The following is a 27,004-nucleotide window of genomic DNA, read 5'->3' as shown; positions in this document are numbered from 1 at the left end:
AGTTCTGTGCAGACCTCTACTTGAATTCTGTGTACCACACCAAACTCTAAATCCCAGAACTCTTTAGTGGAAGCCGTTAACAGTTAAACCATTTGAAGCGTCGATACGCCCTGAGTCAAAATACTTTGTTTTAAGCCTACTTGGTCCTGCTGCCTACAGCATTAGTCTGTCTTGGATTCCCTGTATTGTGAACTTGGTGCAAGAGCTGCGCAAAACACGTTGCCATGGTTGTATGCCTTATAATTGCATCCCTCAAGATCTCTTGCAGCAGTGGCAGACACACGGTTGCTGCCGTGTAACGCTTGGATCATGCAGGGCACACCCCATGAAGTCACAGCTGCTTTTAGCACCACTGAAAATAGATCCAGCCCAATGACCTTTGGGTTCATTGGTGCCCTTGGCCAGCCTTCAATGCAGGGGAAATTTCTTAATGCGGAATGATTTCGCGCAGCGAATGAATGAGAAATTTAAGAAAATAAATACAGTTTCCTTGGAGTAACAATGCCTCTTAAATGGTTTGATACCCAAGGCTAGATTAGTTGCTTATATCTCACTCGGCTTTTTTTCAGCTGGAACGTGGTGGAACGGGGTTCCGGAACCTCTTGAAAATGGTCACATGGATGGTGGCCCCTCCCCATGATCTCCAGACAGAGGGGAGTTGAGATCGCCCTCCACGCCGCTGGAGCAGCGCGAAGGGCAATCTCAACTCCCCTCTGTCTGGGGATCAGGGGGTGGGGCCACCAGCCATATGACCATTTTCTCCGGGGGCAACCCACTGAGTTCCACCACCTCTTTTCCCAGAAAAAAACCCTGATCTCACTTATTGTTTGGTTCAGGTGGGATAGCTGTGTTAGTCAGCTGTGGAACAGCAGGATTTGAGTCCAGTGGCACCTTGAAATCCAACCTAGGCCGATTCCAGACGGCCCCCCGCCTCGCGAAACGTCGCGTGTCGTCGCACAGAAAACGCGAAATATCGCGTTTTCTCACACGAGTTTTGCGCAATGTCGTGCAAAACTCGCGTGAGAAAACGCGATATTTCGCGTTTTCTGCGTGACAACGCGTGACGTTTCGCGAGGCGGGGGGGGCGTCTGGAATCAGCCCTATTGATATGCTCTTAAATTTTACCAACTAATGTAAAGGAAGAACAAGGAGACCTCTTCCGTTATATGGTGATGGCAGCAAGAGTAATATTCGCAAGAAAATGGAAAAACAATGCTTGTCCGGGTCTCCCAGAGTGGAGAGAGAGGATTCAGAAATACGCTTCAATGGCCAAATTGACTACCTACTTACAAAATAGACCGATAACAAGAGTTTTGGGAAAAAATTGATTTCTTTGATTACTTAGGCTAAACTAATTGACATAGAAGCTTAGAGGGAGGGAGGGAAGGAGAGAGAAGGAGAAATGTTATGTATTTAGGCTTAGGGAAAACAGAAACTTAAATGTATTGCTTGTTTTACTCCCAAAACTATTATAACTGTACTGTTTATATACTTATTGGTTGCATAAGATTGTATAATCTTTTAATTTAAGGTATAATTTAGAATATGCATAACTTTTATACTATGCACTTTACTTTCTTTATTTTTTTAAAAAAGAAATCTAACCTATATTCTGAAGGGGAGTGCCTATAGCCAGTAAACACCCCTTTCCTAATGGCCTTGAATTCTCTGTCGTCCACCTCTCTGGGCAGAGCTGCCATTTTGTTTGGAGTATGAATTTTGCTATCCAGATGGCCTCACATGGCCATCTTTTTGGATGCTACTATGGATCTTAAGTGCCTTCGTTCTGGGAACAGGGTGTTGTGCTTTTCTCCAGACCTACAGTAATCTGGCAACTCAACGCACAAACCCAGTGGAACTTTGTCCTCCTAAACCCGTCCTTTCATTCCGCATCCAGTTGTAAATCCACACCAACAAGCTTTGTGCTTAGCTAATTTTATAGCTGCACAAAGTTGGAAGTGCTCTTCTAAGGTGAACTTTGATATTGATGCCCATAAAATACTGAAGTATCTACATTTTGACCTTTGTTTGTATAGTAGATGGCAATACCGTACAGAGGGTGCCTGGTACTAGGAAGAATATTTGCATGTACCTAGAAGCTAGTTGCAAATTGATGATGTATTATTTTTCTATGACAGTTAATACACAGTACATTTTTAAAAAAAATAAGCTAGCAAAACAGAATCACTGCAAAGCAAGAACATCTTGGTGAAGACACCTTGGAACGTAGATAGGAGCCCATATTTTGTAAACATCGGGGGCGGGGGGTGACAGAGTCCATTTTACTGTGCTACAGTCGACTGCATTTATCACTTACAGTATTTTTTTTAAAAAAAGTGGAATATGACCACAAAGAGAAGCACCTGAATCTTTGATATGCAGCATCTGAACCTGTCGATCCAACAATGACAAGGTCTCTAAAATCTCTTAACTTTCCCTGTACCCCTTCAACAAATTGGTAAACCAGAGAACAATTCCTAGTTAAGGCATCTCTGGTCATGATGATCCAGTGATAGCCACCGGCAACTAGTTGCAGATGCCACATCCCCCTTTGCATCAAAAGATGGACCCATCCAATTCAGTGAACCCAGATGTGCATGAATAGGCACATCGGAATCGGCAAGGCGCGTGGAAGGCAGCTTGTGCACACAGATTTGGCTTGCTGTATGCTTATTTTTGAAATGGTCCCCATTCCCCAATCCTTTTGAAGATCATCTTACTGTATCATGTGGGCAACGCTGGCCTGTCCCGCTGCGGATGGGGGCTGTTCTCTTGTGCACCCCAGGCCTAAAGGTGTCAGGTGAGGCTTATGTGAGAGGCTATTGCAGCAGCCAGGAGGATGGGCGGGAGACCAATCTAGGACCCTTTGGGGGGTTCTCAAGACCATGCAGAATTGCTAAGGATGTAGGAGAAATATGACGTACTGTAGATCTAAACACTATTTTTGTAACACTTTCTAGATGCAGGTTTTGCTTGGGTTTTTTCCCCAGTAAGAAAACATTTTCTGATTACGACTACTTGGTACAACTACAGTTGCAGTATTGAATAGATGCTTTCTGCTTGTGAACATTGTGTTTAGCTTACCAAAATCCAGCAACTTTAGGGCCAATGAGTACCTTGATAAAGTTTTGATGAATTCAGACATACAGTTTCCCCAGTTTTGTTTATTTTTTTAAGTAGAAGCAGTTCAAGTTGATTAAGCCCTGCATGCCTTGTTCTTTTTGTTTGTCACATCATAGACAAGCAGTGCAGACTCAGGGACACAGGAGCAGTCCTCCGGGAAGGCCTTCTGCCCCCTCCATTTCAGGAAGGCTTGGCACAAGCAAACTTCCAGGAGGCACGGAAGTTGTAATGCCTCGAAAGCATGATCCTGCCATTGTGTACTTTAAATAAACTGTTCTTCAGTGTAAATACATTCCCCTCTATTTAAAAAAAAAAGATTAAGGCATTTTTTAAAAAAGAACTTACCATCCCACCCCAAAGTTTCTTTTAAAAATTAAACTTTGTAGACAAACTCTTTTGCAACAGGAAGCTGGTGTGGTGGAATCATCTCAGAACGAAATGGCATTCAGCAATTAAGAAAAATGGAATGAGAAAACATAGGGGCATGCCTCATAAGGTCCAGTTCCCCCCCCCCCCCAATATATTTGTATCAACTGTGAAACCAAATGGTATGAGCACAAAGTCCAGGACTGTTTTCCATCTCAGTTTGGGGGGGGGGGGAATTCAACACAACTGTTTTGAGTGCAAATTGGTATAGCAAGTGAGACTGCAGGCAGGTGCGTCTTCATTGTACTTACTGCGTTACATAAATATGAATCCCTGAGAAAGGTGAGAGGAGGAGGGGGAAAAATCCAACCCGGTTGAATGAACTGTACAGGCATTCCTGTTATGCAATCTCTTTCAACAAAATTTGCTTTGACACCTGAGCAAAAGCCTTTAAAAATATAAACGACCAACAGGAGCATCTTGTTAAGGCTTTAGGGAGGGGAAATGCCCCCCCTCCCCGAAAATATTGACCCAGAGAAAGTTGCTGGTGGAGGAGACGGGTGCATTTAGTTCCACTGTCTCCTTGGCCACGTTGAAGATTTTCTGCTTGAGAATTGCAAAAAGAGGAGACTGCGTACAAAGCAAGAGAGGTTTTTTTTTTTTTTTAAAGCAGTGTGCAATGCAGGTGAAAAATTCCAAAATATATAAAACCATAAGAGCAAAGTGCATCCAGTGCAGGCAGGTCTACGGGGAGCTTGCGGGACTGGTGGTGGGGCTGGAGGCATCCGAACGGCTGTAGTCACTCACAGAACCCGTCCGGGAGCTGCTTCCGCTCCTCCTCTTGAGCATGCTCGGGTGGAAGTTGGCATGCCGACGGGCGTGCTTTGTCAGGTGGTCGCTGCGCATGAAGCGCTTCTCGCAGAGAGGACAGCCGAACTTCTTCTCTCCTGTGTGAGTGCGAAAATGCCGCGCCAGCTCATCAGAGCGGGCAAATTTCTTATTGCATTCTTCCCAGCGGCATTCAAAAGGCCTCTCACCTGTGGAAAGAGAGGGAAAGTGCACAACCAGATTGGTCATGGGTTTCCTGCGTGGGAATGCTACAGGGGCCCCCCACCCACACACTGTCCATGCCGTTTCCCCAATAAGCATTTCTTTTCCTTTTCACACTGCCACTTTTACCAAAAGAGCAGTTACCAGGCTTTCTACATTAAGGGAACCCTTTCAATGCCTGCCAAGGAATTTGTGCATATCTGCCATGGAATCCCTTTCTGTTGCATTTCCTAGAGCACATGCTCAGCTTGTGCTTCAGAACACTCATCAGGTCTGTCACCTCAAGCTTAAAACCATACCCATTACACTCCTGTGGCAGCACGTGATCGACAGTAACAGGCAAGTTGACTCCCGAGAAATTCCACCCCTCATCCCTGCCCCATCCCTGCTGATCTTATTGGGAGTCATCTATGAAACGTTCAGTGAACACACATGTTCCCCAGAATGCAATTGCAAGCCGCCATTCTAAAAAACCCCGGAAGCCTCCACAGTCCTATTTCTGGGAAAAACTGGACAATATTGTCCTCCTAAAAGGAGAAACTTTTGAAGGGAGAAGATTTCCCATGGCTCATGTGTATTGTCTGACTGCCTTGCATGCTCTCTAGCTCATCTCCAACATCACAATGGGAAAATGGTTTCTCAGCAGAAGTGTTTTAAGGCCTGGGGTCTGCCCCTCTTCCCAGACAGCAATAATGCTATCAAGTTACTGTGTTGTGCCAAGTTAAGCAAAGGCTTCTTTCCTTAGAACTGGCATGGCTCAGTCCTTGTTGGGTGATAATGGACTTAAATGGGAATCACCATTGTGCCCACAGACACCTTTCTTGTCACCTGCCAAGTGTTTTTAGTAAGTTGGTGGGCCAGCTGGTTTTTTTGCCAAGCATGGCTTCTGATTGGCCATTGGAGATTTGATTGTATTGTCGAAGCCTTTCACGGCCGGAGAACGATGGTTGTTGTGGATTTTCTGGGGTGTATACGCCAAGACCATGGCTATACAGCCCGGAAAATCCACAACAACCATCGGAGATTTGATTGGCTGTGCGGGTATTTAAAAACATGGCTTTGGCAGAAGCTGCTTCCACAGCACAAGGATCTTCACTGTGTGACAGAAGGTAAGTGGTGGCAGCCATTTTGAGCCCTGCTTCGCCTCCTGCAGCAGCCATTTTGTGGGTGCGCCCTCCACATTGTGTCAGAATTCCAAATGTGTACCAGACTCAAAAAGCTTGGGGGCTCCTGGTCTAGAACCATCTTGAAATATGTCATGAGTCTCAAATCTGCAATGCCTTCTAGTAGAGTGGCCTAGTTCACCGGAGGGATGCATGTTTATGTGCCTTGGGCTGATTATGTCAGTTCCACAGCTAACAGGAAATACAAGAGGTATCTGAAGAAGTGAGCTGTGACTCACGAAAGCTCATACCCTACCGCAAATTTTGTAAGTCTTATTATGTGCTACTTATTATAGGTGCTACTGGACTCTTGCTCTTTTCTACTGCTACAGACAGACTAACACGGCTACCCATCTTAATCTATCTCCACAGAGGAGATACAAACAGCGTTCAAAATATGGGTTTGGCGCAAAGATTTTTGTTTTGTTGTATTTAGAAATTTTTGCATTAAAACTATAGAACTGTTTTGTATTCCTGTCTCTGAATGCCGTTTATATTTCCTGTTAGCTGACAGGTGATCAAGATATTCAGTATCTCTCGGCTTCCGGTGTTCATGATATGATATGCTGCTGTTGTACCCTCCACTTCACCTGTGACATTAAGCGATCTCCTTTCTTAGCAAAAGGGCTACCCCTCCCAACTTCCCCTTAATGGAAAGAATAAATAACAAATTTAATTCATGCATCATGACCAGGAGCAAAGGTTTGGCAGGAAGACAAATGAGTCGGCATGATGAGGGTGTCACCCTTCCTCTCCCCCCCCCCCATTATGTCACACGGGTTCCTGTTACTATAACAAGCACCCTCGAGTTTTAATCCAATCAGACCAGGGAAGCTGAGGACAGCGTCAAACTTTAATAATGCTTAACGATGGAGGGAAGAATCTCGGCCAAGTTGCCAGTGACATCTCCCACCCCCACGCCGAATAGACAATTAAATTAATGAACAGCCAGAAGCAGCCTGTCTATTCCTGTGTGTCCCCAGAGCTCCCACTTCCTCCCTCCCTCCTCAGCTGAGCATTCAATTCAATGATGCTCCCTTGCCTCATCTCTGCAGACTCGTGTGAGATTTTCTGCATGGTGCGAGCCCACTCGTGCCGTTGATTTTCCAGATATTGGGGTGAGGGTGTTATTGCAGTTCACAAGGGATTCTTTACGGTTTCTCACTGAATGTGTTCTCAGATACTCTTTGGTAGTTGCATCAGCCTAGTCAATGCCCATTGGTAAGGTAGTGGGCGGTGTCTTGGGAGTGCCAGATCTGAGAGCTCCAAACAGGCTTCCTGCCTAAGAAGGTGAGGCTGCCTAGCATCAAAGAGCTTGGAGGGTTGCCGTTCACTTATAGGGGAGAGAATAAAGGGGCTGTCATACTTTGGTCATCTCATGAGAAGACGAGACTCTCTAGAAAAGTCAATACTGCTAGGAAAAGTTGAAGGAAGGCGGAAAGAGGAAGCCCCCAAATGAGATGGCTTGACTCAATAAAGGAGACCACGTCCTCCAGTTTGCAAAATCTTATCAAGGCTGTTAGTGATAGGACGTTGTGGAGGCCTCTCATGCAGAGGGTCGCCATAAGTCAGAAGCGAGTTGACGGCACATAACACACACAATAAAGGGACGTCGCCGAGGCAGGGCTTAATCCTGTTCCTGGATTCCAGCCGCTGTGATTCAAGCTCATTCCTACTTGCTTAGCTCCACCCTTTCATCTGCCTAGCCCCCTCCCCCTCCCTCGGTTCTGTTTCTCGGCCACAGGGCAATATGAAGGGATGACAGAAATTGACCTTTGACCGTTAAGATTCCAGTCCCATTGCAACTGCTGATTCTGTTTCATTTGCAAGTTACTATTCATCATTTACTTCCGTCGTTTAGGCATTTCTAATGAGCATTTTTAATAATTATAATTATTGGTGTGCATTAGCTGCATGGCGGGAACCCTGCTTTCCCGAAGCCATCCAAATCTCATCTCTGTGGAAAAGCCACCGCCTGGATCAAAATGTAGCTGAATGTATGTTGGGTTCCAGGTTGCCAGCCTCCAGGTGAGGGGCTCGAGATCTCCCGGACTTACAACTGATGAGATCAGTTCCCCTGGAGAAAATGGCTGCTTTGGAGGGTGGACTCTCTGTCATTATAATGTGCTGAGTTCCACCCCTCCCCAAGCTCCACCCCCAAATCTCCAGGTATTTCCCAACTCAGAGCTGGCAACCCTAGTTGAATTTGACATTTGTTTTAAGCAACAAGGAGTCTTACGGCTCTTTGAAAGACTATTGTAGTGGCCTTTTTGCAACACTTCCTAAGAATTTCTGAATCGTCTGTCTCTTCCAACAGGGCAAAAGCGTTTGCTGTAAGTCTTGAGGCCAAGAATACCCCACACGTGGCGCAAGAGCTGTTGCCGGATCTTCCTGAAAGATCATCATTGGCTCTTTGTAGGAGCTTTTCCAAGGTTAGCTCTGGCAGTAAAGCACAAGCCACCCCCATCTCAAAGACCAAGGTTCATGTCAAATAACCTTCATTGACCTTCCAGAGTTCATTTGAGGCGGTTACTTGATCCTGCAAACACCTCCCCCCACAGTGGGCTTTTAGATGCCTCCTTTCCGCCAGAGGGGGTGGGAAGGGGCACGATTTATGTTCTCTCTGGTGCTTAAGTGACCCTGTGGAGAATGCAACGTGTCCTTAGGTTTGTTTTCCCCCTGAGTGCAATGCACATATGTTACCATGATGAATAGGCTTAAACTTTTGCACTAGCTGCAACCGAGAGAGAGCGTGAAGGGAGGTTCAGGCTTTATTGACCATAGTTAGGATGTGTTTTCACAGCAACCCCAGTCAGAAGCTGCCCTTTGGCAAGGAGGATTTTCTTTCTAAAGTTGAAACGAATTGCAGTGACGGGTAGGCGAAAATTCGCCGTCACGAATCTTCGCGAATTCCTCTGTGCAATCCGATGGCTGTTTGACTCCAAGTGCTTGCCTTTTAGCACTGGGACTTGCCAAAAGCTCAGACTTTCCTGCCCAGGGGAATGGTGGGTGTGGTATTTCCAAAAGCGTACAAGTATGGGCATTTGAATGTGTATCCTTTGTGTGCAAGGCCATGCCCAATACAGCAAATTATTTAGGGGTCTGCAGAGCTAGCAACAACCAACTCTGCGAAAACAACTTTGGAACAAACCTGCATTGTTTGGGAGGGGGCTTCTTAACGTGGCCACATTGCACCAGCACCTGGCATGGAAACATAGTCGTTGTCGGCTCTCAGACCGGGGTGGGTGGGGGGGGATGTGGTTTTTCTGGGCAGGTGAGGTTATAGAAAGCGCTCTGTTACTGGCAGGAAAGTGAGCAATCGAGAGGAACGGAGATCATAACAATACATTGTGTCATGTTTATTCAGGAACCAGCAATGTGGCAACAGCCTGAATTCTGCAGAAATTTTGTGCTGCAAAATAGCACCATCCAGAACTCATGTGTGGGGAAAGTGGCCCTCCGTGGTTTGCGGCCACCTGAATGGAGTTCCTTTAGCTGGCCGAGGATCCGTTCAGCCTGTTCCACAGTCTTTCATGCTCCTAGTTGTCAGCTTGCCTTTTTAGAAATATTTGGTTATGGCTTCTTCTTGCCAAGACACCAAGAGGAAGGTGTGGTCATGACACAAGTTGACCTCCTCTGCCAATGCCAGCTCAGATTTGCAAGAGGCCAAGGATATAGCCAAACACACACAAACACACCTGTTCAGTCAGTCTGAAGAACATTTATTACACATTCACATTCGTACATTCCCCAGAGAATGTGAAGTCTGAGTGCTGTCCATCTGCCCTGTTTCTTTCCTCCCTTGGGCTCACGCAATTCACAGCCTACTTCTCTCCCTCAATGATCTATTGCAGACAAGAAGACCATGCAAATTTAGTGTATGTAATTGCATGGAAATCAAGGTCAAAGGGGGTTACTACAGCAGGAAGGAGCTGTAGTAACCTTCCTCCACCCCGATGCCTTCCTTCCATTTGCATGAGCAAGTGGTGCACCAGTCAGTTTTAAATTTCTGTAATTTTATATTCTATAATCTGTATCACGGTGTAGGGAAATTTTGCAGGGGCAAGCAAGCAAGATTGCCCTGGTTGTGATTTATATCCCACTGTTATGCAGGTCCCCCCCCTCCTTATGTACCTTAGTCATTATTCAACATGTTTTAATTATGTGCGTAACCCTCAAGTCATTCACATAATTGAAAGAGATGTCAAAACCAGAGCAATAAACATAATTTTAAAAATTAGTAAAATAATTTCTTAGACATGTCTCTGTGGCAGTTTTATTTCTATCCACAGAGCATGCATAACACTAAGTACAAACTCCACCGACAGGTGATATTTATGTTGGATCACCAAAAATTCTTAGGAGTTGTGGCAGTTGACAGGAGGCAAAAGGTGTTTGATCCAAAGCTGCTGAAGCAGCAAACGCTGGTCATTCTCAGACTGAAGGAAAGGAGTGAGAAAGTGAGGAGGAAAAAGGGGAGTCTTTGTCTCTTGAACAGGAGCCTTCACGGTATTCCCCAGGTTATCCAGGAGCCATGCAAGTGCATTGTATGTTCACAGAATCATAGTGTTGGAAGGGACCTCCAGAGTCATGTAATCCACCCCCTGCACAATGCAGGAAATTCACAACCACCTCCTCCCCACACACACCCACAGTGACCCCTGTTCCATGCCCAGAAGATGGCCAAAAAACCCTCCAGGATCCCTAGCCAAATTGGCCTGGAGAAAGTTGCTTCCTAACCCCAAAGCGGCGATCGACAATACCCTGGGCGTGGAAGAAAGGGCCACAAGAACTAAGCACTACGAAAGGGCCACGAGAACTAAACCCTAAGAAACGGCCATGAGAACTAAGCACTAAGAAAGGGCCACGAGAACTAAGCACTAAGAAAGGGCCACGAGAACTAAGCACTAAGAAAGGGCCGCGAGAAAGTACTAAGAAAGGGCCACGAGAACTAAGCAGGTTGATGTCTGGACGCCACAGATACTATATGAAGACTTAAGGCCCATTTTTATGTGGCTTTGGGGACAGCACAGAAATGGCTGAGGGCGCTGATGCTCTGGGGAATGAACATGCACACGTTCTCGTTCCGAATGAATCTAGAGGGGGAAACCTAGTTAATGGTGTGATACCTTTACAAGGAGGATGCTACCTCCGATATAACCCTTATGCTGACAACCCTCAGCATAAGTTGGGTGAGGAAGAGGCTTGGTTCTGTATTGTGTGCATCTCCTGAGCCTTGCTTAGTCATATAACCACACAGAATTTTCTTTCACCAGAAGACGGGGGCTGAGGGGAGGAGGTGGAGGGAAGCTTCCAAATATAGATCAAGGGTACGTGATTTCTTGGGGTGGGACCATGGCTTCTGTCTGACTGAGCAAACCCAGAAATATTTTTAAACAAAGCATCCTGAAATAACGCTTGGTGTGGTTTGGGAAAATGTTTCCACTTCCACTGTTTTATATGGGCACTTCCAACTGACCAAAAAGCCAAACCTCCAACCCTCTTCAAGGCAACTGAGACATTAAGGCTCTCACTTTTGTGCTGTATAAAAGGTGCTTTCTTCTTTGGAGCATGTGTAGAATAAATGAAATCAGATCTCGTGGTCTCCAGTTTCCTTAAGCAGAAAGCAGTGCTATTTCAAGCTCAAGAATTTATTTATTCCTCTTAATGTTTTCATTTATCTAGAAATGGTTCCCCTGCCACAAGTAAAAGTTGTAAAGCCCGAGGGAGTCTCCAGTGCATACAAATGCCAACATTTGTTTAATCCCAACTTGATCTCATTTTTAATTGAAGAATTGGTGGTACTATTTTTCACTCCAAGCTCTGTACCACCCTGATGCTGGAAAGATGACTTGGAATAGATCTTACGTTTTTTCCATGAAAAATCTGAAAATAAAACCTCAAGCTCCCCTCTTCCTCCTCCACTCCTGAATTACTCATTTTCTCTGGTTCTCCTGGCTTATGCCTCCTTTGCAAATATTCATGAAAGTCATCTTGACTTCAGTGTTTTGTTTTTTTCCCCAAAGGAATATTGTTACGTACTGGGTGACTCCTGAATGTTAACTTTCTTGTTCCAAATAAATGATCTAAGAGGATCTGCTTCTCTGGAAATTCCAGGTCACAGCAAAGGTAAAAGTTCCCATCTCAAGCTTGGGAACAGATTCTACAACCATTTCCATTCTGATTCTGTTTTTTAAGCTGTATGCTGGGCAGTGAACTGAAGCACAGCAAGCTTTAAGCCTTGGAAGAGGATTGATTTTAGATGCTGAAAGTGAAAGAGGGAAAGCTTTTATTCTGGAAAACTCAAGGATCATAAAATCATAACAAATACCTTAGCAACAGAGAAACGAATACTTTTCATCAGGTTTTTTTTTCTGGGAAAAGAGGTGGTGGAACTCTCAAGAGCGAAAAGAGGAACACACACACAGGATTCTTTGAAATCATATTATTTTCAAGCGCTGTTGCTGAGTATTTTCAAGAGGTGCCGGAACTCCGTTCCCCCTGAAAAAAAAGCCCTGCTTTTTGTGATAAAGTTGCATGCTTGTGTTTTTGGAGAAGTGAATCAAAAGGACCTATCATGTCCCTGTGGATAATTCTAGCACTCTTTAGGTGGGGGAGATAACGACATTTTATGGAGCAGAGGAAAGTGGCGTGCAGACTGTCGAGCCGAAAAAGGGAGTGGCAGAAACCGAAAATAAGAAACTGGAGAAAGGAAGTGTTTTTGAAATGGAGTTCACTCAAGGTTATCGTGTCCCTCCAGAGTTTCTTCAAGTCCCAGCAGAGAAGTCAAGAACAAAGGAGTTTCAGAAGCATCTTTTTTGTCTTGTTGGCTGAACCTTAACAAAAATTAAAGTTCTGCACCCAGGCAATCTGTATTCTGTGCAATTCCATGATCTTTATTAATTATTCAGAATCACTCCATGCCCTGTATTTTGCATAATTCATTATTCTTCTGCAAGTCAAGAGGAGGAACAAAGATCTATGCAGGACCCTGAATCCCAGACTCCACCCGTAGAAAATCTCATTCCTCCATAGACAGACAGGTTTCTCGGTGCGGAATATTCATTTAACTTATTTCCAGCTTGCCTTTCCATCAATAATGTTTCAAGTACCTCACAGTAATTTAAACAGTCGTAAAAGCAAAATCAAGCAACAAGAAGCAAAAAGCAAATTCGAGCAAAGTGGACCAATGGCTCTTTAAAATGATCCATCTCCTAAGCCTCAGGACGGTTGTAGCGTCTTGGGCAGAGTTCTCCCCCACACCCCTGTGTTTCTGCTGCTGGCTCCCATTTGCCTGGCTTGTGTTGCCTGCAGGGGAAGGACTGCCACAGAGGTCTTGGCTGTTTCCACACTACTCACCTTCATCCGGAACGCTGTGGAACGTCATGAAAAAAACGCCGAAGATGGCATCTTCTCGTGCGAGTTTTGCGCGACATTGCGCAAAACTCGTGCGAGAAGATGCTATCTTCCGCGTTTTTTTCGCGACGTTCTGCAGCGTTCCGGATGAAGGTGAGTAGTGTGGAAACAGCCAATGTGAAGAAAGAGTTCTGCGGTTTATCTCACTGGGGAGGGAAGGGGCTAAAGAGTCTCTTCTTCAGTTTGTTTAGTGGACAAAGCCAAGGCAATATCATTAGCCCCTTCAGAATATTAAAAATTTGGACCCTCGTAGTGGTCAAAGATTTTGTGAACTCTACACGTTGTCAGCACAAGGGCTACCACTACGCCAAAAAAAGGTTGTAGGTGTAGCCGGTAGCTTTAGGATGTGAATTCTACTGCTAATGAAAGCTTGTGAGGAAGGTGTTCCTGGCATCTTGCGTTCATGAGGTCCCACCTGCTTTGAGCATAAATAAGTTGGTCAATGGAAAAATTACGTAGGCAGGCAAAGAAAGCCAGAAGGGCGTCCCCTGTTCCTTTTTCACACATACACATCAGGAGGGAGCAAGCCCTGCCAGGATGAAGAAAACGGAACACCTCTGCAAGGAACCTCTTAACGGAGAGGCCAGGAAACACACCGTTGCCATTAACACACAAGCTGTCCACATTCCTCCTGCACAAACCCTTGCGGCTTTTCATTTCACGGGGGTTTGTGCTGAAGAACTTTACGGTGGCCTGTACCCCAAGGCTTTCTTCAAGCCTCGGCTCCTCATCATGGGAGAAATTCTGCAACACTTTCTGGGACATTGGGAAAGATTTATCTGTTGACTTGTGTTTGCTGGCACATTGTAGGGTGACCCGAAGCCTTTTTTGGATTCACAGCGCACCTGCATCTGACTCATTAGGAGTCCACGTGGGTAGAAATCCTACTCATGCGAAAAGGTTTTCATCGTGGGATATCATTTGCCAACAAAGTATTGTGAACAAAGAAACACAAGCAGACAAATCAACCTTTGGAGCCCCTCCCAAGGAGCTGAGCAACATCTGCTCTTCTGCGTCAAGAAACGCCAAACTCTTCAGCCTGTATACATTACACAAAAGATTATTTGTTCATCGGCAACAACAAAAATTTAAAAGAGCACAGAAGCAAAAATAATCCAGATGGCCTATTTAGGGAGACTGAAAAATTGAAGGAAGCCTAGCAACCTAAGTTTGGTTTAGGTTTATTTGATTGTTAGCCCTCCCTCCCTGTGAATGGGCTCAGGGCGGGTTACAACAATAATAGAAATACAGGAATAAAACCATAAAAATCACAAATCACAAAAAACATAACTTCAGAATTGAAGAACTCGACAATATATTTTGCGGCATCCCAGGATGGGGCCCCTTTACACTTCCCTGCCCACCAAACATAGAAAGAGGGGAGGTGCGGGTTGATAATACTCTGTAACATCACGTTTGTGGTGAAAGATCACTATATAGACAACCATATAGCCCCTACGCTGGCAGGAGACTGGTAGGGAGGCTCATTTGATGGACCTAACACTGGCCTGAACCATGTGCCTGGTGGAACATCTCTGTCTTACAGGCCCACAGAAAGGATGCAAGATCTTGGCTGGCCCGAGTATCCTCCAACAGAGAGTTCCACCAGGTTGGGGCCAGGACCGAAAATGCCCTGGCCCTAGTCGAGGCCAGGGGCCACCAGCACATGTTTGCCCACTGATCTCAGCGCTCTCTGGGGTACATCCAGGGAGAAGCGATCCCTCAGGTATGCTGGTCCCAGTCCATTTAAGGCTTTGTAAGTTAAAACCAAGATCCGATGAGGCTGTGAACGATCGGATGTTTTGGAGATCTTTCATTCATAGCGTCTAGGGATGTGCGTTTCGGCATTCAGAATGCCGAAAGAATGCCGAAACAAAAGTGTTTCGGCTTCTTTCGGGGAATGCCGAAACGTTTCGGGGAATGCCGAAACGTTTCGGGTAGCCGAAAGAAAAAAGCCGAAACGTTTCGGGATTCTTTCGGCTTTCTTTCGGCTTTTCTATGGGAAAATGCCTCCGTCTTCCAGGACGCCTGGAGGAGGCATTTTCCCACCGAATAAGCCCAAAATTGGTGGAGACCTTCCTCTAACCCTTCTCTAACAACCACCCAAGTTTCAGACAGATTGGACTTTGGGGGGCCATGTTATGGCCCCCCAAAGCAGGTCCCCCCATCCTCCCATAAGAAAGCGAAGGAGCAGCATATTGTTAGCATGCTGCTGCTGATCTTTCTTCATTATTTCCTATGGGGAAAAAATGAAGAGGCAGGCTTCCTTTGCCAGGGGTGGCATTTTGCATGCAAAATGCCCCCCAGCCCTCAGGGGCCCTTCTCCCACCCCTCCTCCCACCCCCCACCAAGGCTCAGCCTGCTCCCACTTGGGGGGGGCCATTTCATGGCCTCCCCAAGTAGGTGCTCTAATCTCTACCACTGACAGCTGGGGGAGGCTTGTGTTGCCAGGGGTGGCATTTTGCATGCAAAATGCCCCCCAACCCTCTGGGGCCCTTCTCCCACCCCTCCCCCCACCCCCCACCAAGGCTCAGACTGCTCCCACTTGGGGGGGCCATTTCATGGCTTCCCCAAGTAGGTCCTCTCAGCCCCTAAAGTCCACCCCTTACAGCCCCACACAAACCCAATTCCCCCCCAGCTGCCACACACAGACCCAAATCCCCACATTAGCCCCTCACAGACCCAAATCCACCCCCACCTGCCCCACACCCATAACCCCAGGAACAGGCTGGCAAAGGCCAGCCCTCTCCCTTTGTTCCCTATGCTGGGAACTTCTAAACTCTCTTTCCCTGGGCAATTCTGCACAGCCCAGGGGTGCCACAATGGTGGGCACACTTCTGAGTGCCAGCTGGTCCCTGTGAAAGAGCACCTGAACCACAGACACCCTCCCTCAAATTCCCCCACCACCTACAGATAGTGTAAGATAGTGCTGCCATGCCCTTTGGTGTCCCCCCCTGCTGTGTAACCTAAAGCTGTTCAAGAAATAAAGTGTTTTTGACAGGAATCCTGCTTTGTGATTCTCTGATGTTAAGTGAGTTTTGTTTTAATTTTTCTGTGTGGGGGACTGCTGGTGTAATGTGTCATAATGCTTTGCCTACTTGTACTTTGGAAGGGAGAATATAATTTTTTTAAAACTTTATTTTGTGTTGTTCTTGTTTTATTCTTTGTTGTGCAGTTGGTTCCCATCATAGGGAACAATGGGGCTGGCTGGCCAGCCATCTCTGTAGGTGGTGGGGGAATTTGAGGGAGGGTGTCTGTGGTTCAGGTGCTCTTTCACAGGGACCAGCTGGCACTCAGAAGTGTGCCCACCATTGTGGCACCCCTGGGCTGTGCAGAATTGCCCAGGGAAAGAGAGTTTAGAAGTTCCCAGCATAGGGAACAAAGGGAGAGGGCTGGCCTTTGCCAGCCTGTTCCTGGGGTTATGGGTGTGGGGCAGGTGGGGGTGGATTTGGGTCTGTGAGGGGCTAATGTGGGGATTTGGGTCTGTGTGTGGCAGCTGGGGGGGAATTGGGTTTGTGTGGGGCTGTAAGGGGTGGACTTTAGGGGCTGAGAGGACCTACTTGGGGAAGCCATGAAATGGCCCCCCCAAGTGGGAGCAGTCTGAGCCTTGGTGGGGGGTGGGAGGAAGGGTGGGAGAAGGGCCCCAGAGGGCTGGGGGGCATTTTGCATGCAAAATGCCACCCCTGGCAACACAAGCCTCCCCCAGCTGTCAGTGGTAGAGATGAGAGCAGAGCACCTACTTGGGGAGGCCATGAAATGCCCCCCCAAGTGGGAGCAGGCTGAGCCTTGGTGGGGGGTGGGGGGAGGGGTGGGAGAAGGGCCCCTGAGGGCTGGGGGGCATTTTGCATGCAAAATGCCACCCCTGGCAAAGGAAGCCTGCCTCTTCATTTTTTCCCCATATGAAATAATGAAGAAAGATCAGCAGCAGCATGCTAACAATATGCTGCTCCTTCGCTTTCTTATGGGAGGATGGGGGGACCTGCTTTGGGGGGCCATAACATGGCCCCCCAAAGTCCAATCTGTCTGAAACTTGGGTGGTTGTTAGAGAAGGGTTAGAGGAAGGTCCCCACCAATTTTGGGCTTATTCGGTGGGAAAATGCCTCCTCCAGGCGTCCTGGAAGACGGAGGCATTTTCCCATAGAAAAAAGCCGAAAGAATGCCGAAATAATGCCGAAAGAATCCCGAAAGCTGAAAGCCGAAAGAGATTCTTGTTTCGGCTTTCGGCTTTAACGATAGAGAATCTTCTTTCGGCTTTCTACTTTCGGCTATAGCCGAAAATTTTTGGCTTGCACACCCCTAATAGCGTCGCCATAACTCAGAAGCAACTTGACAGCGCATAACACACACAGCAGTATAAGAGAGAAAGTAGCAGCACAGTCGTTTCAGGTGGGTAGCCTTGTTGGTCTGCAGTAGAACAAGGTTGGAGTCCGGAAGCAGCTTGAAGATCAACAAGATTTTCAGGGTACACGCTTGGTATCTGACCAAGGGAGTGTTGAATTTTGAAAGCAGGGCCGTTTCCACACGGCTTACCTTCCCTCGGAACGACCCGGAACATCGCGCAAAAATTGCGGAAGATCGCGCTTTCTTGTGCGAGACTTGCACGACATCGCGCAAATCTCGCATGAGAAAATGCGATCTTCCGCGTTTTTTGCTCAATGTTCCGGGTCGTTCTGAGGGAAGGTAAGCCGTGTGGAAACGGCCCTGGAAACGACATCCGTCAAGAGAAAGAGTCAGTACGTCTGAAGTGAAAACATTGTTAATGATGCTTTAATTGCACTTGAAAAAGCCGATGTGTGGGAAACAAACTCGGCCAACAGTTTGTCAGGCTGACTTGGAACCGTGAGCTCTTCGTGGGAACCTGTGAGATTTGAAGCCACAAGCCTCTGGGCTTCACTAGAAGTCACTACATGATCGAGGAGAGTGAAGAGCCACGGGAGGAAAGACCAAATACCAACCTTGAAGATATAAGTGGATTGCACTTTATACGGACTGTGCTTTGAATGTATTTATTTATTGCCAGTTAATATTGTTTTTTGGAAGTAATTGCTATTTATTGACTTGTATTTATTGTTATATGCAGTGAAGTGTAAAAAAATTATGAATGTATGTTGTTCTATTAACAATAACCATGGAGCACTTTATATAAATAGCACATTGTTCACCTTACACGCTTAAAGAACCTAGTGTGGGAACTATGGGCCAAACTACAAGTGACGAATGACACTTGAACAGCAAGTGTATTCCTCCCTGTTCACTTGCCCTCCACTTGCTGTCCACTCAATCCACTTGCCATTCAAGTGTCATTCGTCACTTGTAGCTTGGCCCTTTGTTTTGTTAGCTGTATATCAGTGACAAAGGAATCCTAAAATATGGGTGCCACGACAGAAAAGCCCCTGTCACCTCCTACCTTACTTCCCAAAGACTTTTTTAGATTACCTGAAGTGTCAAACAGGCTTATATGGTAGAAGACGGTCCTTTGAGTATCCCATTCTCAGGCTGTTTAGAGTTTTAAATATTTTACATTGTGCCGAGAAGTGAATTTGTTGCCTGTGAAGCTAAGACTGGGTGAGACAGGCGCCCTGTAATTTGCACCGGTTGGGCATCACATGGGTGTGATTTGTACCTATTGAAAGTTTCCAAACCATCTTCAAAAGCAATCATGATGATCTGCATATTTGTTTTTGTTTTACTTTCCGCTATTTATTTTTGCTGCTGTCTGATGTGGGGAGGGACAAAGACACGCCAGATGCCGCAGCCCCAACAGAGGAGATACCCACAGATTTCCCATCCTGACACTGAGAGGGGCCAGAATTTTTTTTCTCTTGAACGATCACTGGGCTGTGAAGAGAGGGAAGGGGCAAGCCACACCCTTTTGTAGTGTTGCTTCTCTGATCGAAACTGGGGGCGCCTTCTCCCTACATGTGCTTCAAAGGAAAGAACAAAACGGGGAATGGTGCTCCCTTTGTCTCCATATTGCCAGCCCTGACAACATCAAGCAGAAGTGCAAGAATGAACAGGGCACACCAGGCCAGAAGTACCTGCAGGCTACATATGGTTTAGCAAAGCAATCTGGATGACTCAGCACCACCCAGAAGACGGCAAGGGGAGGCAGATGCACTCAGAAGCAGCCAGACCTTTGGGTGCCAGCGAACACTCCCTCTGGCTCCAAATTAAGTGGTTCAGTCTGCTTCTCGCAAACGAGAGGGTAAACCCGTCCCTGGCCTGCACTGCTTCAGGCAGGCATGACTGATGCTTCTCCATGCAAGTAGAAGGCTAGAACCTTTCTCTTCGGGGACGAAGGAGCAGTCGGTCCAGTGAATTCCCTCCTGGAGAACCAGGTTCGCCTCCCCAGCTGCTGTTTGCAAGAGTTAAGCACTGGATCCTGAATATTATGGGAAGCAACTCAGATAGTGCAAGAGAATCGTTTCTTGACCAGCAGCTACAGCCCACCACTGGGTTGTGTCTCTAGTGGAATTCCAAAGTGAATTTAGAAGGCTGTCCTTTGCTTTTGTGCAGGCTGGACACATTTGCTTTGGAAAGAGTCGGAACAACAGAAGCCTGGTTATCTTCAGGCTAATTTCTGTTCTCCTGCTGTTGGCTGCATTCTATTACCTGTGTGCTCTTGCTTCACCATTCTTCTCGCGTGCAAGGCACAGACAAGACCCAGTACGTCTCAACCTCCGAACGGGGTCAAATGACAAAGTGGGTTTCTAAAGCAAGATTGAACTGTGGCCCAGAAGTAATTTGACAAGTCATGTTTTCATCCCGTTCGGAAGACTCCACAAACTGTGGAAGACATCAGAAGCTGTTCGTATCAAGCCACGAAGTCTTCAAACCGCACTGTGTGCGCAAAGAAGAGGAAAGGAGCATCCGACCCTGAGGGCCACAGAGTCTTATTCTCATCACAAAACAACCAAGGCTTGTTTGCAACATTTGAAGGTAGCCTCAGTCTCTGGCCAAACAGGGTTTGCAAGTTTTTGAAGTACTACAGAAATCTGTTTTCCATAGACAATGGTAGGATTAGTGTCGGCACGCAGCACAGCCTCTTTGGCGCCCCATGCCTCAGAAGCAGGCCTCGTCTGCAATCTTCTCCTCTGTAGACTTCGGCACAGTTTAGCCAGCAACCTCTATGTCCAGAGTAGCAGAAAGTCTCGAAAAGAAAGAGGTGTGGTCTGGTACTATGAGTTCATGACTGCTGCACAGTAGGAGGTAGAGAGGAAAGGGGGCATTTCCTTTTCTTCCCCCCAACTGATTTATAGAAACTTTGTTGCACAAGACAGCAAGCTGGGCAGGGGCGTCTGCAGCAGTTTACGGCAGCGCTGCCCAATTGGAAAACATCACTCAGTAGCTGTGAACGGGGAGGCCCGAGCTTGTCGTTTCATTGGCTGATAACTCCAACGTTCATTTTGTGTCCTGATGGCTTGACAAAGTGCAGTTGCTGTTTGCAGTGTGTATAAACCTGTCGCGTTCACTTTATAAAAGCTTCCTCTTGAAAATGAAAGCTACGCTCGCTTGGGAGCAAATGCATCTCTGCCTCGGTAGCAACCACCATCTGTGCTGGAGTTGCATCCCTCAAAGCTGAGCAGGTTTTCTTTTTTAAGCAGTTTGCATTGTACGGGGAGCTCTCGGATGATTACAGAAATTAGTTTATTTGATCGTCTAGCCTTTTAACCCATTAATTTTCAATAAATGCACCTATTACCAAAAACCAGAACTTGGGAAACAGTTTACAATTCAGTCAACAAAAACTACAGCTCCTCTGTAAAAAGGAAATCAGGAAAGTATGACTCTTAGGGCCAAGCTACAAGTGATGAATGACACTTGAATGGCAAGTGTATCCCTCCCTGTACACTTGCCCTCCACTCAATCCACTTGCCGTTCAAGTGTCATTCGTCACTTGTAGCTTGGCCCTATCTTGAATGGGTTCTTTTTCCTTCTTTAGGTCCAGAAGCAAAATAGCTGAATAACGGAGGGGTGACTCCATAAACTAAAACTTGTCCTTTAGGAAGGGGGAGCAGCCCTCAACGGCAGAGCACAATCTTTGCGTAGAAGAACGCTCATGTTCAATCCCCCTGGTGTCTCCAGTTAGAGGATATTTCTGCTTTAAAATGTTGGGAAAGACTTTTTTTTCTACTGCAGAACCATTGCCAGTGAGAGTGGGCAGTACTAAGTCCAGTGGACCGGTGGCGTCACCTGACATATGGAAGTTCCATTAAGTTCTATGGTTTCCCCATTAAATTACATGGACTGAGTTAACTAACATACTAGTTCAACTGAGTAAAGTATTTGTCTCTTCAAAGCAAGCAGCATGCCATAAGCTGAAATCATTCATGGTCATGGGAGAATGGGTCGGCCTCATGTTCACATTCAAGAAGACCATTGGATGTGTTTTAGGGTTGCCAGTCTCCAGGTGTGGCCAGCAGGAGGGGGGGAAGACCTGGCATGTACCTTAATCATCTTCTTTGCGAGCACTCCTGGGCCTGCATGATGATGTCACTTCTGGGAAATGGTGTCATCATGCATGCCCAGGAGCACTTGTACATGCACTTCACATCAGGCTAACTGGGGCCCATGCAAAGCACAGAAGCGTGCCCTGGAGGCTGGTCCCCCATGTTCCCCCCCTGCTGGCCAGGTGAGCGGTGGCGGAGGACAGAGGGTGGGAGCGGTGGGGGATCTCTGCCCCCACCAGGGAAATGGCAATCATAGGCATAGACTTCTCCCAGCATTAGAGCTGACCTCCAAACAACAGAGATCGGTTCCTTCAGAGGAAGTGGCAACTTCAGGGGGTAGACTTGATGCCATTACATTTCCACTGAGCTCCCTCCTTTCCCCAAACTCTGCCCTCCCCAGGCACCCCCTCCAGAAATTTTGCAACCTGACATCATCTCCGTTTAGGGTTGCTAGCTCCAAGTTGGGAAATTCCTGGAGATCTGGGGGGTGAAACCTGGAGAAAGTGGGGTTTGGGGAGGGAAAGGACCTTGGCGTGGCATAATTCCATAGAGTCCACCTCCAAAAGTAGCCATTTTCTCCAGGTGAACTGATCTCTGTGGCCTGGAGACTAGTTAATTCTGGGAGATCTCCAGCCATTACCTGGAGGCTGGCAACCCTATCTCCATTTATTTAATCCAACCTCTCGGGCCTTCTGGATATGCAGGCAGTCACAGTATTGGGACAAGGTGAATTTTAAAAACTTGACACGGTTTTGTTCAGTCCTTTTTACTCTCCCGCTCCCCTGGACTCCTATCTTAACAACTCGGACCTTAAAATTTACAACATTTTTGAGCTTTTACAATGGTCGAGCAAACATCCCTTTTATGACTTACAGATTTGCATGGAGCTGCAAGATCTGGTGAAACTTTTGTCCCTGTGGCACTCTTATCTAGGCCAACGTGGGTGGGCCAGAACCTTTCACTTCTTCCTGGTTGCTCTGGATGGACCTGGTGAGTTGAAAATCGGGAGCATCTTACGTTTTACTGTTCAGCACAGAAAACAATCTGTTAGTGATGCTGGTAACTGGTTGTTTCCCTTTGCATCCTTTACTGCACTTCGTAATGATGGTTGTTGGTTTTTTTAAATGGTAGCTTGAGAAATGGACAGAAATGTATAGAAATAAAAAAAAAACAGCCCCAATATATCATTAGGACTTAAACAAATAAAGGAATGAATGGGAAATCAAACATAAATGCGGCAGGAAGACTTTGTTTTCTATAAAAGCACTGTAAAAAAGGCTTTTGGCATTTTGATATATGCCATGAAATATCTGCCATTCCTAAAGAGACCCTCTGTACTCCAGAAGCAGCCTGTGCGTTGTTCTGGTTGTCCCGATGAGCAAGCCAGCGCTAAATATACAGGCAGCAGGAAGGAGATCGTTAATGGCCAGAACATAAATTCCGAGAGCCCCCGGCCCCTCTACTTCTCGTGCTCTTAGAGTCTCAGGGTTTGTTTAAAGGGGAGGGAGGCCTGAACATCGACTTTGACTAAGTAAGTTGATTCATGTTGCTATCGAAGATTGTTGTGGTTTGCTCAGCTCTGACCGTCCGCATATTCTGGCTGGAAAAAGAGCCATGACACCGGGTTCTTTCTGACGTTGCCAGAGTCATGTAGGATAGAGCCTCACATTGATCAGGGTACATCTGAAGAGCCCCCAAAGACTACAGCTCACCCTTCAGGCACGATGAAAAGTGTGTGTGTGGTTTGATATTTGCATGTCTGCAGCTGAGTACAAAATGTCAAGTGAAAATTCATCCCCTGGCAATGGCTGTTAGGTGACTGCAGAAGACTGAGGGCCAAGCTACAAGTGAGGAATGACACTTGAAGAGCAAGTGAACAGACTCACATATATTCCTCCCTGTTCACTTGCACTCCACTTGCCCTCCACTCAATCACATGTGATCGAGTGGAGCACAAGTGAACAGGGAGGAATATATGTGAGTCTGTTCACTTGCCGTTCAAGTGTCATTCCTCACTTGTAGCTTGGCCCATAGTGGCAGAGAGATAATGTGATAGTCCACATTCCCTTAGAACATCTTGCCTGTCACTGCCAGTCTTCTTCTGCCATGCACAGTGGGGAGGGGGTTGTGCATTTTCAGGCATGGCCAGTGCGCTGCACAAACTGCCTTAAAGCAGCAGTTCTCACATTCTGGCCCACTTTTAAGCTTACCGTGCTTATTGGATCCCACCCCTGCAGGCTGCTGGCAATATAGATCATTGAATGCATCTAACATATCCGGCACCACTGGTGGCTGAGAAAGAGCAAAACTCCCGGGAATGAACGGCAATATGGGGGTGGGGGAGGTAATGCAACAGCTCTACTCTCTCTTTTTCCTGCTATGGGGTACTAAGTGGGTAGGGCCTTCTTTCTCAGCTCCACTGTGCGAGTCTTGCAACCCTCCTGTAAAAAAGCTGTGACTTACTTTGGGGTTGTGACTCATAGTGTGTGAAAACTACTGCCCTTACATGCCTGGCTTCAGCGGCAGCTGGGCAAATGGTTCCTCGGCAAACAAAATGGAAAGGATTCCCTGGAAGTCAGTTGCAGCTTTTCCATTATGGAATTACCTGCCCCTGACGTAGAACAGCCTAATTCTGCTCAGGATAGAGCTGCCAATGTCTTGTTTAATTGTTTGTATTCTTGTCTCCATTTTAGATTCCTGGTTAACATTATTTATTATTGTTAGTTTTATTATTGGCTTGTAGTCTTAGTATTTTTAATTTTTTTGTTTTGTATTTTAATGGTTATTTTAATGTCTGATTATTGGACGCCTCCTGAGAGCAAAAGCTGAAAGTGTAGGATATGAAATGTTAATCCCCTGCTGACCTCCTGCTATTTGCAGTCACAATGAAAAGTTTAGAGTGCTTCTGGTTTACACAGGGTGATTGTGAGATCCTAGAGGCCTGGCTGGTGCTCTCCAAGACATAGCACACGTCCCAGAATTTTCTGTAAAATATGCCCTGTTTGTGCAGCAGATGCATCAATGCAAAAAGAGTCCCTTGAGGGTAGAACATTTGGAAAACAACTGCTCTGTACTAACAAAAGTTGCAGCAAGAGAGAGATAAAATTTGGCAGACCTTCAAGTCTGCAGTAGTCAGTCCAAGCAAGCAGTCATGTATTAAACCGAGAGGACCTGCCAAGAGGTTTTAAAATAAGTTCACAAATGGAGCAAAAAGATTTCCCTTTGATAAGGTGAATGGAGTGGGGGTTTCCCCCTTGAAGTAGCCCTGTTTCTAAAACAGATCGTGCTGGAATGCCACAGAGGCAAGAGGCAGGGAGGAGAGCGCTCTTGCATGGAATGACCAAGCTAAAAGTGACACCTGACACAGGTTGGACACTTGTCAGCTGCCCTCAAGTTTTGATGGGAAATGTAGGCATCCTGGTCTTGCAGCTTGGCTCTCCACCTGCTGTCCGATGGACTTTTCAGCTGTCACTTGTCCAACATTCCGCCAAGCTGCCTCCATTTCCCGCCAAAACTTGAGGGAAGCAGACAAGTGTCCAATCTGTGTCAGGCGTCACTTGTAGCTTGGCCCAAGTCTCCACAGCACAAACCTTCTGCAGGGCCAATAGTCCACAGAACCACGTGGGACAGCTTTCCTTGTGCAGGGCCACTTCTGCCAGCAGATAGGAACGGCTGAGTGTGTGGCCTTGGCTGCTCTACAGGGTCCGAACCCCTCTGCCTGTGCAAAGATAACATGTCAGGGAGAAACGTCGTTTAAACTGCTTCGCTACTTTCCAACTTGCGGGATTTGAATGTTCGGCCTCAGGCCCCCAGACTTCTTGTGTTAGTGCAGCTCCTGTCCTGAGACTGTTTCTTTGCAGGATTACACAGTTAATATTTCTAACTTATTTTTTTCCCAAGCCCAAGTGGATGTTTTATGCAAAGTGCTGAAACAGCAAGCTTGGCAAGCCACAGGATATGTTTGTCTGGCCTCAGAGTCTGCACTTAAATAACTCTGATTGTCTGCCGGTTGTCTCACAATAGGCAGGCAGATAATGATCTCACAAGCCACGTGACCCTCCTTGTCCTCTTGGATGGCCACGGCCAAGAGTGCGAGGAGCAAGCAGCAAATATAGACGTGTTTCAAGAAAATGCCTCTGAAATGGTTGACCTTCGTTTAGGTTGTGGTTTCTCTCTCTCTCAGTCTCTCTCTCTGTCAGCAATATCTGACTTCCAACCAGCTGATCCAGGATAATTTGGAGTGGAAAGGGGGGGGGAAACAGAGCGGAGGCTTACTCGAAGTTATAAAACAGCTACAAACCACCTGGCTGAGTCAGACTCGTTCCAGGTTTCCACGTTTGGACACGCTGCATCTGTGCACAGCCAGACAAAGAAAGAATGCAACTTTTGCACTTTGAAATGTTAGAATTGTGCTTCTCTCTTTGCGTGCATTGTTGTTTTCTTTTGACATCTTTTGAATCCCAAGTGGGTGGCTGTTTAGGTGACCCCTCGCTCAAAAAACACAGCGCACACGACCACCACCGCCCCCAGAAAGAAGTGATCTTGGGCCCACTAGTTGCAGCCAAAAACTCTCTCGTGTCCCTGCTCCAAAATTTTGCACCAGCATAGTTGCTTTCGGCTTTTGTGTCACATCCCTGCAACATCTGCAGTGCTGTGTTTTCTGACATCGTGCTGGAGCATTCTTGACCGAGAACTTCTTTGCTTGCTAGAGTTTCACTGGAGTTTGAGTTCTGGGCTGCAGTTTTTCCTTAACTCTTACTTGCATGGCCTGAAGCTGCCAATCAGTATAATTGTTAGTGGTGGAAAGGTGAGAGATGTACCATACTGTCCATGCCCCTGGACAGGATAGGGTTGCCAGCCTCCAGGGGGTAGCTGGAGATCTCCCAGAATTACAGCTGGTCTCCAGGCCACAGAGATCAGTTCACCTGGAGAAAAGGGCTACTTTGGGGGGGGGGGTGGACTCTATGGAATTATGCCATGCCAAGGTCCTTTCCCTCCCCAAACCCCACTTTCTCCAGGTTTCACCCCCCAGATCTCCCCCAGATCGCATTTCTAGAATCACCCACATAGTCATTCGGGATTGCCAACTTCTGCACGAGCACCGAAGCAGGGATTTTCTGCCATTGAGGACTCTCATGCCTAGGAACAGGCCTGGCGGAAGGATTCCATCTGATCCCAGCATCCGGGGCCCAAGCCCGGAGAGAAAATAGAAGCACTTTTCTAAAGCCTTGGAGATCGAAGAGGGTTTGGCCAGGGTTGAAAGGCTGCAACCTTTATACGATCAAGCTTTGACTTTTCAGAAGTAATTTTTTTGATGTTCTGTTGCAACTCACCACTACCTATAAGAATGACTCCAGCAACATAATTTGCATAATTCCATTCGGTTTTATTTGAAACCCTGTGCCTTGTGATTTCAACGCACAGTCGCAGGGCAAG

General features: G+C 46.7%; 1 protein-coding gene across 1 annotated transcript in view; it reads right to left on the bottom strand.

The window, feature by feature from the left end:
* Positions 1 to 3,144: 3,144 nt before the first annotated feature.
* The window catches only part of KLF13 (KLF transcription factor 13), a 36,019-nt gene continuing 12,159 nt past the window's right edge, over positions 3,145 to 27,004 (bottom strand). The window contains exon 2 of the mRNA XM_055003035.1: positions 3,145 to 4,526. Coding sequence (XP_054859010.1) covers positions 4,234 to 4,526 — 293 coding nt within the window. The 3' untranslated portion in view covers positions 3,145 to 4,233. The remainder of the gene's footprint in view (positions 4,527 to 27,004) is intronic.

Source organism: Eublepharis macularius, chromosome 18, assembly GCF_028583425.1.
Source record: "Eublepharis macularius isolate TG4126 chromosome 18, MPM_Emac_v1.0, whole genome shotgun sequence".
NCBI classification, from domain to species: Eukaryota; Metazoa; Chordata; class Lepidosauria; order Squamata; family Eublepharidae; genus Eublepharis; species Eublepharis macularius.
This window is presented reverse-complemented; position numbering and strand designations above follow the sequence as displayed.